General features: G+C 54.4%; 1 protein-coding gene across 8 annotated transcripts in view; it reads left to right on the top strand.

The window, feature by feature from the left end:
- EPN2 (epsin 2) overlaps nt 1-19,053 on the top strand; it is a 51,782-nt gene that overhangs the window by 8,360 nt on the left and 24,369 nt on the right. For 7 of the 8 annotated variants that reach the window (XM_055407418.2, XM_055407415.2, XM_055407420.2 and 4 more), the window contains exon 2: nt 18,074-18,835. In XM_055407418.2, the coding sequence (XP_055263393.1) occupies nt 18,241-18,835 (595 nt within the window). In that variant the 5' untranslated portion in view covers nt 18,074-18,240. Of the gene's footprint in view, nt 1-1,144; nt 1,334-18,073; nt 18,836-19,053 lie in introns of those variants that run through there. The other variant, XM_088828944.1, reaches the window with a different exon arrangement.

Below are 19,053 nucleotides of genomic sequence, written 5' to 3'. Positions count from 1 at the left end.
TTTTACCTGGTGTATTTAACACATACCACGATATCATCATTTATGGTATTTCCAGAAAAAAGTAGTTTTCTGTCCAGTTTATTCAGCTTTTAATGTTTACTGAACACACAAGTGTTATATACTGTAGGTTAGGAATACATACATGATAAGATGTAAGTTCCTAGGAGGGAAAGATTAGGAGGTTGTGATTAATATATACATACCACTATATATAAAATAGGGCTTCCCAGGTGGGACAGTGGTAAAGAATATGCCATCAATGCAGGAGATGCAAGAGACGTGGGTTTAATTCCTGGGTCTGGAAGATCCCCTGGAGTAGGAAATGACAACCTGCTCCAGTATTCTTGCTTGGAAAATTCCATGGACAGAGGAGCCTGACAGGCTACAGTCCATGGGGTTGCAAAGAGTTAGACACAACTGAGCATGCACACACCCACAAAAATATATATACATAAAATAGATAGCCAACAAGGGCCTACTGTATAGCACAGGGAACAATACTCAGTATTTTGTAGTGAGTCTGGTGGGCTGCAGTCCGTGGGGTTGCTAAGGGTCGGACACGACTGAGCGACTTCACTTTCACTTTTCACTTTCACACATTGGAGAAGAAAATGGCAACCCACTCCAGTGTTCTTACCTGGAGAATCCCAGGGACGGGAGAGCCTGGTGGGCTTCCGTCTATGGGGTCACACACAGTCTGACACGTCTGAAGTGACTTAGCAGCAGCAGCAACAGCATAAGGGAGAATAATCTGCAGAAACATACACACACACTACTGAGTCACTGTGCTGTGTATCTGAAATTAACACTGTGTTGTGAATCCGTGTTATAAATACTCTAGTTTAAAAACAAAGGATGTAAGTTCCTGCCTTTAAGTAGCTGATGATCTGCAGAGAGTGGCTCCTGACATGGGACAGGTAGTGTCAACTCTAAGAGAGAGACATTTAGAAAGTGTGGGCAGACGCTGAGAATGAACTTGGGTGTCAGAGAGGAGATGGTTCATAAGCAGAATCTTGAAGGAAAAGTGGGAGTTCTGGGGGCAGAGGACCCCAAGCAGCAGGAACGGGCCATGACGAGCCCTGGGTGAGATGTCAGGCTCGCTGAGCCGGGAGGGTGTGGTGGAGACAGGCCGGGGCGTGAGCGGAGGCCCCAATCAGCCTTCAGTCCACCCTGGTTCTCACATGGCTTTGGCAGCAAGGGGCACCCGGTGCTCCCCTCCCCGACCTCTGATCTGAGTAACTCTGCTCCCTCCAAGCGTGGGGAGCTGGAAAGAGCTCCTGTGAGAAGAGGTCCTCTGCTGTTTGAGACAGACTGAAGTGATGTCACTGCTGTGGTGAGTGGGTGCACCCCGGGGTGACTGGGAGCAGGTGCTGGAGGCTTCCCTGGGGACCTGGAATGCCTACACTCCTTTCTTTTGTTGCTGAAGGTGGGGCTGGAGGGGGCTCTTGGCTGCCCCTCCTCTCTGGGAAGCTGGTTCCTTGGGTCCGGGCCGGGCGGGGCAGCACTCCTGCCTAGTGAGCAGGTCCCTGGGGAGAGGACTTCTGACAGCCAAGCGGCTGTGTTCTCTAGAACCCCTGGAGCCCTGTGTGATGACATTGTCGGGGCGAGGGGTCGAGTCCTTAGCTCAGGGCATGTGTGAGCAGCTGTTGTGTGCCAGGCTTGGAGCGGGTCTCCCCCCATGTGCACCAGGCAGAAGTGGTCCCTGGGCCCCATCCAGCCCGCTGGTGCCTTTTGTTTGGGTTGTTGGTGCCTCTTTTCCAAGATTGAACTTGGTTGCTGTATTGGTTTCCTATGGCTGCTGTAACAAATTACCACCCACGCAGTGGCTTAAAGCAATAAGGTTCTGCACGTCTAGTCCATGTGGCTCTTTGGGTGTAGGCAGGGTTGGCTCTTCTGGAGGCTCTGGGGAGCTCCGTACCCAGACTTCTCCAGCTCCTTGCCTCGAGGTCCCTCCTCTTCAAAGCCAGCATCTATAGTCCCGTCCCTCTCCCACTGTGCCCTCTGACACGGCTTGCCTGCCTCCACTTGTACTTTAAGGTCCTTTGTGGTTCCATGGAGCCCCCTGGATAATCCAGGGTCCTCTTCCCTATTTTAAGGTCATCTGATTAGAGACCTTAATCGCATCTGCTGCTGTAATTCCCCTTTGCCATCTAACCAGGATTAGGATGAGGGCATCTTTGGGAGGCCATTATTCGGTCTACCCCAGATGCCAACATGAAAATCAGGAGATCTTACATAGCAATCCAGACTTGCGGCTTCATTGACAAATCAGAACACTTGGCAGCCAGGGCCTGCCCCGTTGCCTGGCAACCCTGGGTCAGCGCCAGGGTCGGCGCCATCTCTGGATGGGGTTGCGTGCGCCAGCTCCTCACAGCCCCCACGCCTCCTATGGTGTCCACTCGCCTCCCTTCGTGGCTTGAGCCCTGCTCTGGGGACTTGCGGCCTTCCACGGAGTCCTGTGGAGGCAGGTGCCTGCTCAGGGCAGTGGAGCTTCCTGCCCCGTCTGCTGTGTCCCTGTGAGACGCCCCCCAGACCTCTGTCCTCGCTGTGCCTCCCCGCTGACCCGGGCCCCACGCTGCAGGGCCTCCCTGGTGCTCTTCTCGGTGGTGGTGTGTTTACCATAACCCCCGTCTCCTGTCCCTTCTGTCCATCCTGGTACCTTCCATCTTGCGTTGGCGTCTGTGAGAAGCAAGTCTTTTTAGTGCACCGTTAGAGCAGTGCCCATCGAGTCAGGACCACACAGCAGCGTTTCGTTGAACACCTGCTGCATGCATGTGCTCCCCTCGACTCTGTGAGTGCGGTGGGGGTGGGTGGAGGGAGGTACCTGCCTTGCCTCCCCTGCACACCTATTTCTGGAAGAGGGAGCAGGGATGGGTGAGCCGGCAGTTAGTTGCAGCATCAGCTTCTCCTGCCTGTTGGGAAGGAGGCTCTGGCAGCGTCCTGTTCCTAGTCCATAGCCCAGAGGGTGAGCTCCGTCCGGTGGAAGAGGCACTTTGGTGCATGATCCCCGTATTTGCAGACGTTGCCGGGACCCCAGCTGATGGCTGAATTTGGGACTGGCATTTTGGAGGGCCATTAGTTAGCAGTGTGAGAGACCAGGCCAGACGCCTCTGTGTGCTGCTGCCCGGTGGCCTGGCCTGGGACTCTGGTTATTTTCGGGGAGCCCTTTGTGTGGCTGCTTGTGTCCAGGTCTGCCTCCAGGTGACCGTGTGCTGTGGGGCTCAGGTGGAGGGCACCTGGTTGAGCCCCTGGTATTTGACAGCTTAGAGGCATCTAGTTCTTTTATCTACACAGAATACTGTCCAGCAGGTCAGAGATCTTTGGAAACTTGCTTGAAAACAAAGTAAGACTTATCATTATGGAGGGTTTCCAGCTTATAAAAGTAGAATAGTTCAGCTTGACTGTTTTAATCTAGGCTCTTCTCCCTCCCCCACCGGATTATTTCAAAGCAAATCCGAGACTTGACTTTGTTGATAAGTGCTTCAATGTGTATTGCTCACAGATGTGAACTCTTTGGGAACTTATTTTTAAATAAGGACTAACCACCAGCGGTCCTAATTCTGAAGTTCATACTCTCTGGTTCAAAGCTGGGTTTTTTCAGTTGTAGCATAACAATCATCTTTATACAAAATCTTGATGTGGGTTAAATTATATTAGCACTTCTGTTAAGGCAAAACAATGAGAGTTCAGCTATCTTATTTTATTTTTTTTTTTAATAAAAAAATTTACCGTGGTAAATGGACCTGAGTTTGAGCAAACTCTGGGAGATAGTAAAGGACAGGGAAGCCTGGCATGCTGCAGTCCATGTAGTCACAAAGAGCCGGACACAACTAGCAACATTAGCAACCATTTTAAAGTGTAAGTACTCAGCGGCATTAATCACATTCACGGTGTTGTACAGTCTCACCTCTGCCTGGTTCCAAGCTGGTTTCATCACACCCTGAGGAGACCTGCACCCATCAGCAGCCGCTGCTCCCCTCCCCACCCTGGCATCCATGGATTTGCCTGTGCTGGACAGTTGACACGAATGGAACCATGTGGCACGTGGCCTTCTGTCACTGGCTTCTTCCCGTCGGCACCCTGTCTTCCAGAGTCACCCCCATGGTCGAGTGTCAGTGCTTCATGCCTTTTATGGCTGAATGAGATTCCGTTATGTGGACAGACCACAATTTGTCTGTTCATCTGTTGATGGACACTTGGTTTGTTTCCACTTCGGCAGCTGTGAGTAGTTGGCACTTTAACTTGTCAGTGCTTAGTTTGAAACATGGTGATATGGTGTGTGGATCAAAAAGAAAATGTCACCTTTGAGGGGGCAGGAAGGTGCCTTACCCTTGGCTCCATTGGTTTTCACACACATGTTTAAAGATGCTTGCTGCTGAGGGGGACACACGTATTGCAGAAGCGCACTGTGCAGAGCGTCCCCCTCAGGGCTCCCAGGCCCACATGGCTGCTGTCTGCCTCTGGGGGCCATGAGGCCCGACCAGCAGGCCACTGACCAAGGACAGGCCCTGCCCTTCCCAACCTGAACAGCCACAGCCATGGGTCTGGGGGTGGACGGTGATGAGGGGATGATCTCTCATGTTCTCTTGGAGCCATCGGTACACCGGTGGATGCCTTTCCTTGCTTTTCCCAGTGAGACAGAGTCAGTTCCCTTGTGACTTCATGACTGCATGCTGAGTTCAGGATGGCTGATTAGATACACGGCTGTCAGCTGGACCATGAAATGATTTGGGAGCATGGCGTAGATGTGGGCGTTGATTTCTGGTAGGAGTTTATTTCCAGTGAAGAGTCAGTGGCAGCCCAACTGCTGACTGTGGGTCAAGGGCTGCCATGCGGGTGCAGAGGGGCCCTTGTCCACTTCATAGGGGTCTGGTCCTGGTGTTGGGAGCACATTTCATCTACGTCACGTTGTGTGTCCCCTTATGAGGACATGAGGATGGGGTTCATCTCAGCCCCAGGACAAGGAGAAGCTTCTTCTGTGACTCTGGTCTGTTTTGTCTGTAGACAGTGTGAGTCATCTTTGCTTTGGCCACCAGGAAGCTCAGCTCAGAACCAGCCTCTTGTCCCAACTCTGGTGTGGTCTTGGGTTCTAACCTTGCTTTCTGGCCCTGCTTTTTTTTTCTCCCCCTTCTGTTTCCCTGTTGCCTGGGTTTCTTCATTCACTTGCTATTCGCTGTGTCTCCTGGCTTCCTCTGAGCCAGTGATTCTCAAATGCTAGGCCCCCATCACCTTTGTTTCTAATTATTCTGGGTGAGGCCTGAGCATAAGTAAGTTCCTGAAGCTTGCCAGAGATCCCAACACAGATCCCCCTCAGAGGCGGGGGTTGTGAGCCACTGCTGTTTTCCTTCTTTTTAGCAACAAGGCAGGAAACATAGGCAGAAAGGATGGAGTTGGGGAGGACAGCAGATGCAAAGGATGGTGGCCTGAGCTCGGAGAAGCAGTCAGGTGGATCATGTAGCTCCTGGTGGCCTTCTTGCTGGAGGAACCAACAGGAGCTCTCCTTGGCCAGCCCGCAGAGGCCTCACCTCATGGACAGACCAGGGCTGAGTGGCTGTAGAGTTTGCTCTGAGGGCTTTGGGCCTGCCTGGTGGGAGCGTGACTGTGTGACAGCGTCCTTGGCCCATCCAGGCCCCAGAGCCTGTGTGTGGGGCCCAGTCAGGCTGCCGTCTGCTGTGGAATGCAGTTCTGGAGAAGACCAGTGGATAAGGAGGCATTCACAGCAGGGTCTTTGCAACTAATCTGACCCTGCCTGTGTGTTAAAGGAGCACTCTCCCTGCTCTAATTGAGAGAAGGAATAAATTATGACCGAAAATACATTTCTTCTTGATTTTAAAAAAATATTCTTTATTGGCAGGAGAGTAAAGTAAGTAGCCTAAGAAATCACCATGTAACCTGACTGCAAGGTGTTAGGTAGATGTTAATACTTGATGAAAGAGAAACAAATGCTTTCTTTAAACAACAAAACCAAACCCTTTATTATTTCTTCCCTCTCTCTCTCTCCCTCTTCCCAGGTTTTTTTCATTAGGCTCTCTTGACTTTGAGCAAGAATCTTGGTAACTTTTTTCCCTCTTCACCATCTGATTATCCATAGTTTTTCCAAAGACTAAAGCCAGCTCTGATAAAACATACATGCTGACCAAGTGTTTTCAGGCTGGTTCTTCTCTGTGCTGTGTCTCTCAGGGAATGTTGATGATGCCTGTCTTAATGGTAATGAAAGAAAATGTGGGAAGTTCATAAAAGTAGGAGGGGCCAAGCTAGAACTAGCCTTGTCACTGTAATTGCATTTAACGTTTTGGTGTGTTTTCTCTAAGTTGTTTGTTTAGTGCCCAGGGGTCTTTGTGGCCTGTGTGACCGTCACGGGATGGCACAGAGCTTTCCCTTGGATGGCTGAGCTGGGAAGAGGTCAGCTGCCTTCTGTGGTTTGTCCCCCATTCCCTTCCTATGGGTGTGGGGTCTTGTGGCTGAGAGAGCACTGCTGGGGGCGAGGCTGGGGAATGAGGGGCTTATTCAGCAGTTGGATGTGGGAGGGGGAGGAGGAGACCCTGGCAGGCAGGCTGGTGCTGGGATGGGGCATGTAGGATGGGGCGTGTAGACAGGGTGGCCTGCAGGGAGGATGACTTTGGGGCTGAACAGTGGAGTGAAAGACTGCTGGCTCTGCGAGCCTCAGAGACTACGGAGAGGGCGGCGCCTCCCCGGGCAGAGTCAGCTACGGCTTTCGGCTTTCGGGGCTCAGGTTGCCATTTACCATGTAGTTCAGGGAGTGGCATTCTCCCAGGGCCAGGTGCCTGGGTGCTGGATTTTCGAAACCTTCCCTTCTGGGCTGGAGTGGCGTCCAGCCTGTCATCCTGGGTTTCTGGAGAAACCTCCTCCCTCACTGAGGTCAGGTTGGTTTATGATGAGGTGGTCGTGGGTGGTTTATGCCTCTCCTTTCTGGAGGCTCTGAAAGAAAAAGCAGGCCCGTTCTTCAGGAACGTGTTTGCTTGGGGCTCACCAGCTCCCTCTGTTCCAGTCCAGGCTGTGGGTCCACGGGTCACTTTGGGGTGACCCACGACACGTCAGTGCTGAGTGAGTTCCCTCTGGGGCCCTTGGTGTGGACGTGCTTGTGCCCAGCCTGAGGCCCTGTGAGCAGCTCTGCCATGCTGGGGAGGGGTCCCCACTTCCCTGCCTGCCTGGCTGGTTACAGGCATCTCTGGGAAGGAGGTACTGGCCTTCCCTGAGGCTGTGTGTCCTGTGTGGGCGGTGGGCCTGGTGTGTGTGTGGGGGTCTGCATCAATGATTTGTGGCATTGCTCTGCCAGCCAGTGGATGGTGAAGAAATCTATGTGGTAGGCCACTAAAGGCCATTGGGAGGAAAGAAAAAGAAAATTGGGTTAAAACTAGGAGGAGGGGAACAAATACTGTCTTCTTTAAAAGAAAGAAGCTTCATTGGCGCACTGCTTCTGAATCAAGCTCTCAGAAATAAAAGATGTTTAAAAACCTGTGCCATGAGGCTCACAGGATGTAACCTGGAATCCATCCCCCAAGGCCTCCCGCCTCGCAGGAGGTGATGTGGAAGGGGCCAAGCACAGTGCCCAATGAACTGGTGACTTCTGAGCATCCAGTCACTTGAGAGAGAAAGTCCCAGGCCAGTGCAGCTGGCCTCTGAGGGCCTGTCCGTGTCCCCGCAGCTCCACGTCTCTCTCGGTCTCACTGAGGCCAGGGGAGGGCCCGGTAGGAGGGTCCAGTTTTGTTGCTGACCTGCAGGGCCAACCCTAAGTGGCCCTCTCTGTGCCTCTACTTCCTTCCTTGTTAAGGCTGTATGGGTATACCACGTTTTGTTGTGTATTTACCCATTCATCTGTGAAGGGAAGCTCTTCTCACTGGCTGGCTGTTAGGAGCGATGCTGCTGTGAACTCCAGGGCCACATGCATGCTTGGGCATCTCATCCTTTCTCTTTGGCCGAGACACAGGCCTCCACCACCACCACCCCCCACACATACGCTGCGGGGAACTGGTCTCTGAGGTGCTGGATGCAGAACGTCACACTTCCCTTCTGCCATGTTTTACTGGCTAGGGTCATGGCTGATCCCTGAGGAGCAGGGAACACAGTTCTGTTACAGGCCCAGGAGGCAGTGGACTGGAAGTCCTTGGTGCACAGAAATGATGACCACAGAGGGGGAGTGGGCATCCTGGGCCCAAGGGAGAGGTCACTGCAAGTTGGGGCTGCCAGGTGCAAATTACCTGCCACTGGTAGGCCCGCCTTGGAAGCTGGTTGGTGGAGAGACTATGAGTCCTCCAGGGAGCAGCTTAGAACATGTGGTAGTCTTCAAGGAAGGACTCGGGAGCCTTGCGTAAGTTCTATTTGGGTCCTGAGGCTGAAGAGCTGGCACTGAGCCTCCTCGGTGGTCACTGCCTCGTTCACCCTCTCTACTTTCCTGTGAAGTGCTTCCCTTGCAGGCTGGGGGACATAGTAAGCCATCAATAAATTCAGCAGTCACCTCGGTGAGTTTGGCCAGCAGCAGCCGAGCCTGCGGTCAGTGAGTGAGCAGGCTGGCCTCCCCAGGTTTCGTTGTCTTCCTGTGAAGCACAGGTATGCCGAAGGACCCGTCCTCCCCTTGGTCGTCCCCGGGCTGACCGAGGGAGTAGGAGGCTGGTGGCCAGTGAGGCCAGGAAACACGTCTTTCTCTAAAGTGGAGTGTTTTCTGGGCAGATCTGTGTGTGCACTGTCATCCGTGCTGGAAACTCACTCCTATATGATTATTTTCCTCAACAAAGTAGGACAAAGGCAACGTAAACGTTGTTTGAAGAGAAGTATTTGGCTAATGGAGATAAAACCAAAAGGAAAATAACAACTTTAACTTCTTTTTGGTTTTTGTGTTTTGACATTCAGCAGCATACTTCTAATCTTTTAAGAATTAAAAAAATTACATGGTATGCCAGCTGCGGTTTGTTTCTGCTTGTTAACTTTAGTGTGAAATTGAGTCAGTGCCGCCTTGCCAGACATGGGCCTCTCCAGTCGTGCTTTTCTCCTGGGTGGGGGAGGTGCCCAATGGGACCAAAGAGGGTGCGGCAAAGGCGTGCGAGCAGCCATGGGCCCTGCAGGAGGAGTGAAGGGTCTCACCTCCATCCACTCAGATCCTTCATGGGGGCATCTGTTGGCTTCCAAGGCTGCTGCTGCCATTTTCCTGAGGAGGAACCAGATTAGTGAGGTGACGAAAACGTGTGGGGGCAGCTCTCTCTCCAACTCCAACTTGTGGTAATTTTTAACCCCCAGCAGCATCACAGCCCATGTTTCCACACCCCGTGAGATTCTGGGGGCCCTGGACTTGGGTGTTGGGTGAGAATGTGGGGAGCAGCCGAGGCTGGGGCAGCGTGGGAGCAGGTGGGGTTGAGTCACTCCTTCCTGGGGCAGCTGTGTGCCCGGCTCTGCGCCAGGCCCTGTGAGGCAGCCCCAGTGTGCAGACAGTCGGGGCCTCTGTCCAGAGGCCGTGGGAGGAAGCGGGGAGAGACGGGGGAGGCCGGAAGCGCAGGTGGCCTGCAGAGCAGCCGCAGCAGGTGGGGGGTGCTCTGCAATGCTGGCTGGAGGTGGGGGAGGGTGGTGATGGGCTCCGTGCTGCGCCACAGAGGCTGGCCCTGTGCAGCAGGTCTGGAGGGCCGAGGGCCCCACACTGGGTGTTGGAGCTGTTTGTTGGCATAACCAGGGATAGAAGTCACAGCCCTCCCAGCCTGAGGCTTGCTTCCTGCTGCCTCCTCTGGACTCTGCATCCCTGTTGGTTGGCATCATGCCCTGAATCCCCTCAGCTCCCCTCCCCTGCACCACAGGAGGGTTCTCCTGTGTCTCCCCCCCTCTCCTGGCCCTTTTTGGATGTCGCTGATGGCCACTCACCGCCTTCTGACTTGTGCCCCATGCCCGCTCTCCTGGGCTCCCCCAGCGCCCGCCCCAGCCCCTGGCACAGCTGCCTTGGCTGTCTCTGTTCTCTGTTCTGATCCTGCCAGCACCTCCAGCTTCATTGTCTTCATTGTTGTACGGCCTCCTTCCGTCTCCTGAAGCGGGCACACCCTCCCCACCTTGACATTCTGTGTCCCTGCCACTCCACCGGCAGCCAGGCGCTGTAGTATGGCGTCTGCCTGCTTCCTGCCCTTCCCCGCCCCCCAGTCCGCCTGCTGTGACTCCATCAGGACTGCAGGAGCCCTGCCTCCACTGCGCTGCTTCTCTGCCCCCAGACATGCAAACCCACTCCAGTAGCTTTGGCTGCAGCAGTGTTTCTTAAAATAATGTCAAGTGGAAGCCATTGAATGTTACTTGTCTTAAAGAGTTTTTTATCATCAGAATGCCGTGGTACCTTTGGTGGGTCCTTCGAAAGTGAAGCTGAGAGCTGCCAGGTGACCCAGCAGCCCTCTTCCTTGGCACCTGCCCAGGCGAGCTGAGCACACACATCCACACAAAAACTCATTCGTAGAGTTCACAGCAGCATTGTGCATGAAGGCCAAGACATGGAAACAATCCAGGTGTCTGGCTGATCAGTGGGTAAATAAGTGTGGTCTGTCCATTTATGTGGTCTGTGAGAGAAAATTACCACAAAAAGGAATGAGGTACTGATAAATGCAGTATAAACGAACCTTTAGAATACTCTGAGTGAAAGGAGCCAGACGTAAAAGGCACATATTGTGGGGTTTTGCGTGAAATGTCCAGAGTAGGTGAGTCCACAGAGAAGGCAGCTTGCTGGGGGCTGGTGAGAGGAGGAGTGGGTAGTGATGGCCGATGAACAGGGTCTCCCAGGGGATGAAAATGTCCACTGCAGTGACTGTTACCCAACACTGTGCATGTATGCTAAGTCACTCAGTTGTGTCAGACTCTTTGTGACCGTGTGGACTGTAGTCTGCCAGGCTCCTCTGTCCACGGGATTCTCCAGGCAAGAATACTGGAGGGGGTTGCCATGCCCTCCTCCAGGGCATCTTCCCAGCTCAGGGATCGAGCCCACATCTCTTATGTGTCCTGCATTGGCAGGCAGATTCTTTACCACTAGTGCCACCTGGGAAGCCCATCCAACACTGTGAGGATCCTAAGTTGAGTGTGAATTGCCTACTTTAAAATGGTGAATTTCGTCGTAAAAACAAATAGACCTCCTCTGCCCAAATGCCATAGCATGATACCTGATTTCGTGTATGTGATTACTTAATGCTGGTATTTGAATTTAGGAGTAAATTGACTTAGGGACTTCCCTGGTGGTCCAGTGGTTAGGACTCTGTGCTTCCACTGCCATGGCCCTGGCTCAGTCCCTGGTCAGGAACGAAGATCCCACAAGCTGAATGTGACCAAAAACAAAGTAGATCGATTTGAAGAAAAATATTAAGCACACAATAATGCAGCTTATATTAAGAATTAAAGAGGAGGATTCCTAACACAGCGCCTGGCACATCAGAAGTGCCCTGTGAGTGTTAACCATATGACTCTTACTTGGAGGGTTTGACGGAGATCTGGAAGGGGAGTAACAAATTGGCAGGTCCAGATTCCTCAGTGCGTGAGGCCCCCAGACCCGCCCCCCACCTCACAGGGCACACAGCGACGTCTGCACAGCATTTTAGAAACGTTCTTGCTGTTCTCTTGTAACGTCATTTCCTCGTCACAGTGCAGACAGACGGAGGGTTTAGCCAATGCTTTTCGCACGTTGGACACAAGGAATGATGCCCATGGGGAAGCCCAGGACGCAGCCCCTGCCCCTATCTAGGCCGGGACAGCCGGTGGGACACCTGTGCATCTGGGGCAGGGCTGCGGGAGGATGGGGGCACAGGGGAGCCGAGGGTATGAGGGGAAGGGGTCTGGGTGACAGGGGCGCATCGTCTGTGCCCACATGAGGCTGGTGTGTTCTCTTGTGTGTGCCCAGCAGCTCATATGTCATAAAAGTATAAAAGGACAGAGTGGTGGCTGGAAGACCTTCTCTGGGCTGACGCTGACATTTGAGAGTCCAGTCAGCGGTCCTGAGGAAATAAAATCCTGGGAACATATCCAGCAGAGGAGGAAGGAGGGAAGTCGTATTTTTATTCTGAACCAAAAGAGGAAGTTTACTTTTCGGCACTGAGACCAGTTTTTTCCTGGTGGTACTTCAGACGACGGCTGTTCTTAAAAGAGTAATCAGAGCTCTCGGGTTGTTCTAGCCCATGTGGCTGCTTCAGCAGAAGACGCAGCAGTCACCGAAGAGGTCCCGTTTTGTAAGGTGTGAGTTCTGACGGGCTGATGTTTACGTCATCTTGAAGTCTGATGCGCAGGCCTCCACCCTCCAGCTTTCCTCCTGTTGCCGTCTGTGGGGCCCGACGCTTTCCAGGGCAATGCTTTCTGGGAAGAACCTTAAAGGCCCCTCCTTGGTGGGCCGTGTTGGAAGGCTCTGGGAACACCAGGGACCTATCCCAGGACAGCACCACACCACCTGGGCCTCACGTCCGCACGCGGGCAGGGGCTGGCCCTTTAGCTCCAGTGTCTGGGCTCCTGCCCACTTGGCTTGCAGAGCTGGATACGGGCTGAGCAGGGGTAGGAGGGTGGTTATTTCTGTCTTGTCTCACTGCCTGTTTAGCACCTGACAGGAGGGGGCCTTCAAAGCCTCTGGATTCAGCGAGGAAAGATTCACTATTCTCATGGTAGTGTGGGGTTTGTCTGAAGCCAAACAGTTAGACGAGATGAAGAGGATAGGACCAGAAGCCAGAGATCTGGGAGCAAGTCCTGGTCCTGCCACGTGCTGGCATGTGGCTCAGGCCAGTTTCTTACCCTCTCTGTGCCCAACTTCCTCACCTGCGAATTCTTGCTGAGGTTCAGCAAGCAGACGCTCTGGCATGCAGTCAGGGCTGTTAGGATTCTCCAGCGTCTGTTGAGAGAGCCTGTGCTATTTTTGGTTTCTATTCTGAGCCTGTTCTGTTCGGGTGACTGCTGGCATCAGAGAGTTAGCACATCTGAGGCCTTGTTGGAAATGCCAGCCACACAGGAGAGGACTGGGCCCGGGCCCGGGTGTGACAATCAGGAAGGGGCTTGTGGGCAATCCCACCTGCCTGACCAGGAGGTGCCTTCTGCCCAGCGTGTTCTGCCTGCGCCCTGCTGCTTCTGTAGGCGTGTCCCCTGCCTTGGACTGTGTCCCCAGGTTGTCCTCGGGGTGCTGCTGAGAAACATCCTCAGAGACACACTCTGGGAGGACGTGGGTGTCTGGACCCGTGTCACTCAGCGCTGAGCAGTGCTGTCCCCATCTCATCACCTGGTCTGCTCCTGAGCCCAGGCTGGTGGGGTGGCAGGGCTCTGCTGCCCATGGGACTGCCTGGGTACTATTGGCTGACATGGCTCATCCACCCCTGCCCTCAGGTTCCTTGTTGTGAACTCTTAACCACGTGGAGTGGTTTTACATGTTCGCTGAGCAGAGTGGCTGTTCTGACTCCAGCGACAGAGACCCTGAGGGAGACTGCTGGGGGACTGGCCCAGGTGTGAGCCCCATGTCTGAGGAGTGGAGGGAGGTGGGGTGCTGTCTGCCTTGGTCAGTTTCCCTCTGTGCCTGCTCGCTCAGCCCACGTCAGAGTAGCCTGTACTGAGGACACATGATGAAGATGGGGAAACAGCAACTGGGATGAACATGAACGTGTCCCACATGGAGAGGTTCTGCCCACAGTGGGAGCTGGCGACTTGAGAGAGTGACTGTGGTCCCCAGATCTCAACTGACAGGAAAGAGCCAGTGGGGCAGTGCCGGGGAGGCTGCGGGCAGAGGAACAGGCCGTGCCTGGGACCGGGAGCGTGCCAGGGGGTGAGGGTGCACCCCTGCTGGCCCCGGAGGAGCTCAGCTTCTGGGTGTGCCGTCTTCTGGGCTCTGGTGCCCCCGCACTGCCTGGGGTGGGCTGCGAGCACCTCAGCCACACTCCCCAAAGAACATGGGAGCCCTTTGTGCAAGGCCGGGTCTGCACTTACACTGCCCGGAGGTGCCTGTCCTCACCCACGGGCTTCCTCTGGGCAGTACCTTGAACTCCTAAGAGCGCAGCGACGGGTGGCTGCTGCGCCTGAAACCAAGCCTGTGTGGTCCACAGCCCCCCCACCCCAGCTTCCCCTCTCCTGCTGGCTCCTCAGGACGTGGCCACAGCCCAGCACTCAGCGCCACCACAGTGACCAGCCAGGTCTAAATTAAGCATGAAACCCTGGGAATTCTACATTTTCCCATGTAGCTCTGTTCTTTTCCCAAAATGCCTCAAGCTGGAAACTTCTGCTGATCAAACCCATTGCAGGCCTGCCCTGTGTGCGGGTGGGTGGGTGTGAAGCCATCGGATGCTCCAGTCTCTGGGTGGCATGGCACTGGCCATCGGGGGTCTCTCTCTGGTAGTAGATTCACTCAGCATGTTAGAATGGAGACTCTGGCCCAGGGGTCACAAGCTCCTTTCTTGGAGGGGGGCTGAGTTCCGGGGGTTCACTCCACAGACCCAGGAAGCCCCACAGGCCAAAAGAAGCATCCACCACTAGGCTTGTCGCCAGAACGCTAGCCTCATGGTGGCTGACCTGGGGCTGGTCTGCGGTGGGGGCTCCTGTGACACCCTGGAGCTGGCAGGAGTTGAGCCCTTGTCAGAAAGGGGCCTTGGGATGGGAGGCTAGGCTGGGTGTCTGGTCTGCCCTGCCATCCAGGAGCGGGAGCCTGGGCCTGACCCAGCCCAAGCCCCGCTTTCCAGGCCTCTGGTTCTGTGTGCTATCTGGTTTCTGGCAGGGTTGTTTAAGAATGTTGTCCCTGGTTGGTCATTAGCAAAACAACTTGGAGGAGTGGTGGAGGGGAACATTGAGGAATTCTCTGTCCTCGGAGGAATGCACACACATCCACTGGTCCAAGCACCAGTGTTTGGTCCTTGCGCTTTTCCGGGAGGTGCTGCTCGTCACACCACCATTTCTAAGTGACTGTGTTGTCAGATGGCCAGAACCGTGTCTCCTGAGCCTGGTCCTTGTTTCACACCATCTTTCAGAATAACTGCATTTCAACACCTGTGTAACCTGCAGCCTGGCTGCCCTTCCTTGAGACTGAACGATCCGTCACACTGGTAAAGAAAAGAGGGATTCCTCACGTGTGTTTTCAGTACTTGATTTCTGCTTTTAGAAAAATCACCAACGTGGTCATTGGAGGCAATCGGACGTCGAATTTGAATTTTCCTGTGCTTGTTCCAAGACTGTCATGTCTTGGGAGAAGCCCCCCAGGTGGCTCTTTCTGTTTAAGGGGGCAGGGGTCATCCAGCGTTGAGGGGACAGCCAGTCCCCCTGCAGCCAGTTAACTGGCACCCGGGGCTCTTCGTGTACTGTGGGTGCTGTCACTGTACCTGCTTTATCATCTCGGAGTTAAGAGGTTCAGATGTTTGTTTTTGAAATTCTTCACATATATGAATGCAGAGTTTTTTTGAAGTCCTCTTTTGGGATAGAGATGTAAGATTTGATTTCTCTGCCCACCAAGGGGTCCTGGGACACGGATGCTACATTTGGTGAGTGAGGCGGACGGCCCTCAGCTTCCCTGCGGGTGTTGCCTGCCTGGAAAAAGTCACAGGAGGCTGCCAGACACAGAGCAGAAGCTGCCATCTGTGGATCCAGGATATAACCTGTCCTGTCCCAGGCAACAGCCCATCTACACACACAGAGCCTGAAGGATAGGCCCCAGGCAGGTTTGGGGAGGGGAGAGATGTTTGCTGCTGTTCCCTCATAGCTGGTCTGGGTCCCTGATAATGATGCCCGGTCCCTGAAAAGCCCCCCAGATGGGGGTTTGGTGGAGACCCCAACCATCTGCATCTTCTTAACACCTGGCCAGTTACGTCCCTGTCACAGAAGGGATGGCCAGGACTCACGTGGGCTTTGACCAGGGCCCACCTGGGGTCTGGAGCCATGAAGGCTGCTTCCTCCCGTGTCTGGGACTCTGGATTTGGAAGGAATTTCCCCACCCAACTCTGCAGGCTCTTGAACACATTTTTATGGAATTCTTCTTGCCTCCAGGGGCATCACTCTAGCCTTGGAATTTTTTGTTTGTTTTTTTAGTGTTGTTCTATTTGCTGTTTTATTCAGTCTATTTGTAGTCTCCACTGTCAGGAAAATTCTGGTTGTATTTTCAAATATGCCAGAATTTTTCTGCCTCAGTTCGTCTTTGGCAAATGTGATCCAGCTGTTACTTTATGGTCACCATTATAGGCTGCTCTTGAGAAAGAATCATGGTCCCAGACTCTGGCTGGGTTGCCTGCATGTTGAGGGCCACGGGACGCAGCTCCTCGGTTGTACTGGGCCATGGCTCAGCTTTGTGTCCTTCAGGCTTTGTGTGTGTAGATGGGCTGTTGCCTGGGACAGGGCAGGTTACATGTGGCAGCGATGGCTCCTGCAGCTGTGAAGTGCAGGGTAGGGGAGCCTGCCGAGCCCCACGTGGGTGACAGACAAAGTGCTGGGCGGCTCTGGGGCTTCGGGACCTCGAGTGTGACCAGTGATGCTGGAGCATTTGCTCTGGGAGCTGGAGCTACTTGGGAGGCCCCCTCTGAGGCCCATCCTGTCTGGCGGCCATGGATGACCATCCTGGTCATGTCACGTGTGCAAGTCCCGACAGAGCACCTGGTCCTGCTCCTCCGACACACTGTAGAAGGTTTGTAAGAGCAGGCCGGGCAGTGGAGTTCACTCTGCCCACCTTCAGCTGAAGTCCCATTCTGCTGAAGCCCTGCATCTACAGATAAAGACAGAATTCTTGGCCGGTCTGAGGGTGGAGAGGCCTTGCTCACCAAGCAGATGTCTGATTGTCACCAGGATGACAGTTATGAGCTTCTCCTATTTGGCTGCATGTGAAGAGTGGGCATTTCCTTTGGCTTCCCCACTCCTGACACTTGCTGGTTACTTATTTCTGAGGCCGGGATGAAGCTGGTAGAGGCCGCCCACCCATTGTTCCTCTGGCAGAAGCAGCAGAGTGAGGGCCCCTGTGGGAGGAGGGAGAGAGTCCTCACCAGGGGGCCTAGGTCAGCTGACCTCATGACCCAGAAGGAAGGGTCTCCATCTGCACCAGGGGAGGCGTGATCCTTACCGGGAAGGAAGGCTTTGTGTGAGCATACAGTGAGACAGCCTGGCCCAAGGCCACCCAGCTCTTTCCCAGGCCAGAAGCCCAGTGGCAGCTGGGGGTGGGGAGCTGCAGTCCTGGGCCCTCTCCTTATTCTGTAGGAGAGGAGTCACCTGGCACCACTTCCCTTCCAATCCCTGCCCGCCCTGTCTCCTCCTCTGAAGACCGCCCCCGTCCCCCCCCAGGGCTAGCTCTGCAGGGAGTGCTTTCTTCACCTCCACAGTCACCTCACCACCACAGTCAAGATGCCTTGGACTTGCTTGCTACCTTAGGTCCCCGCACTCACCTCTGTCCCCTGCCAGATAACTTCCCGGGGGAAGGGGCGCTGTATTTAACTTGTGACAGCAGCGTTTATATCAGTGGCAACCAAACCAGGTGGTGTCCCCCACACTCTGGACCAGGCCTGTGGCCAGAGGCGTAGCCTTCACTCCAGCTCCGCAGGTGTTCCTTCCCTGGAGAGATGTGTTTGTGGCAAAGGACTGGGTGGACCTGTTAATGTGGAGTCCTCCGTTCTCTTCTCTCTGAGATGAGGAAACTGGGCCAGAAGCAGTTTATTTGTAAGGTTGAATCAGTGCTACATAGCTTGTGCCAGATGCTGGAGGCTCTGAAAGCCCAGTGGGGCCTCAGCCCTGGTCTCAAAGGGGTTGGGAGTCTCTGTAAGAAGTCAGGAGAAGAGGGTCAGGGAGAGTCTCTGGAACCAGTGTAGATGGCGTGAGATTCTTCTAGCAGGCCTCTGCCAGGTGTGGCAGAGCAGATCCAGCCAAAGTGGTTTGAATATAGACCAGGAGTTACAGTGTTACTGCTTTCCTTCCAGAGGCTTAAACTTGAGTTTAGACTGTATTGGTTATTAATGTGTAGTATTGATCTTATCGTAGTTTTGAAGGGAAGATGGCATCCTTTTTGTCCTCGGGGGCTGGAGGATGTCCTCTCACCACCCTAGCTGGCCAGCCCCTGCCTGCCATTTGCAGAGAGCCTGTTGTCTCAGGGGAACTCACACACAGTAACGTTGGTTACTTCTTTCTCTAGGTCATGGCTTCTGGCTTCTCAGACCTGAGGCTCCAATAGAGGAAATGACTGTCAGGGACCCTGCTCCAGACCTGTTACGGAGACTGAACCTCTGTGGGGCACGAACCTGCCGGAGACGGGGAAGCTTCTCTCTCTGAAGGGATCTGCATTTGTCACAGAACATAAAGATGACAACCTCGTCCATCAGACGGCAGATGAAAAACATTGTCAACAACTACTCGGAAGCTGAGATAAAAGTGCGGGAAGCCACCTCCAATGACCCATGGGGCCCGTCCAGCTCCCTGATGACGGAGATTGCAGACCTGACGTACAATGTGGTGGCCTTCTCAGAGATCATGAGCATGGTGTGGAAGCGACTCAACGACCATGGCAAGAACTGGCGGCACGTGTACAAGGCGCTGACGCTGCTTGACTACCTCATCAAGACGGGCTCAGAGCGCGTGGCCCAGCAGTGCCGCGAGAACATCTTCGCCATTCAGACCCTGAAGGACTTCCAGTACGTCGACCGTGACGGCAAGGACCAGGGGGTCAACGTGCGTGAGAAGGCCAAGCAGCTGGTGGCCCTGCTGAAGGACGAGGAGCGGCTTAAGGCCGAGCGGGCCCAGGCCCTCAAGACCAAGGAGCGCATGGCCCAGGTGGCCACCGGCATGGGCAGCAACCAGATCACCTTTGGCCGGGGCTCCAGCCAGCCCAACCTGTCCACCAGCTACTCGGAGCAGGAGTACGGCAAGGCCGGGGGGTCGCCAGCTTCCTACCATGGCTGTGAGTAGTACCCCCACGCCAGGCACTGAGCTCAGCCAGAGCTTGTGGCCCCTACCTTCCCGCTGCTGGCATCTGGCAGCAGCCCCTCAGTCCACCTGGAGTTACTGTTACAGAGGGGCTTCCGGCCTGGGGTCCCAAGACCCTCTGCTGCTCTGGGGTTTGACTCTGTGCATGTGGGCAGGGCCGGCCCTGGGGGCAAGGCAGGCGAAGAGGATGGA

This window comes from Moschus berezovskii, chromosome 20 (assembly GCF_049115385.1).
Source record: "Moschus berezovskii isolate FMDL1 chromosome 20, NW_MosBer_1.0, whole genome shotgun sequence".
Classification (NCBI taxonomy): domain Eukaryota; kingdom Metazoa; phylum Chordata; class Mammalia; order Artiodactyla; family Moschidae; genus Moschus; species Moschus berezovskii.
The sequence above is the reverse complement of the archived record's forward strand: the minus strand, read 5'-3'. Positions and strand labels throughout refer to the sequence as shown.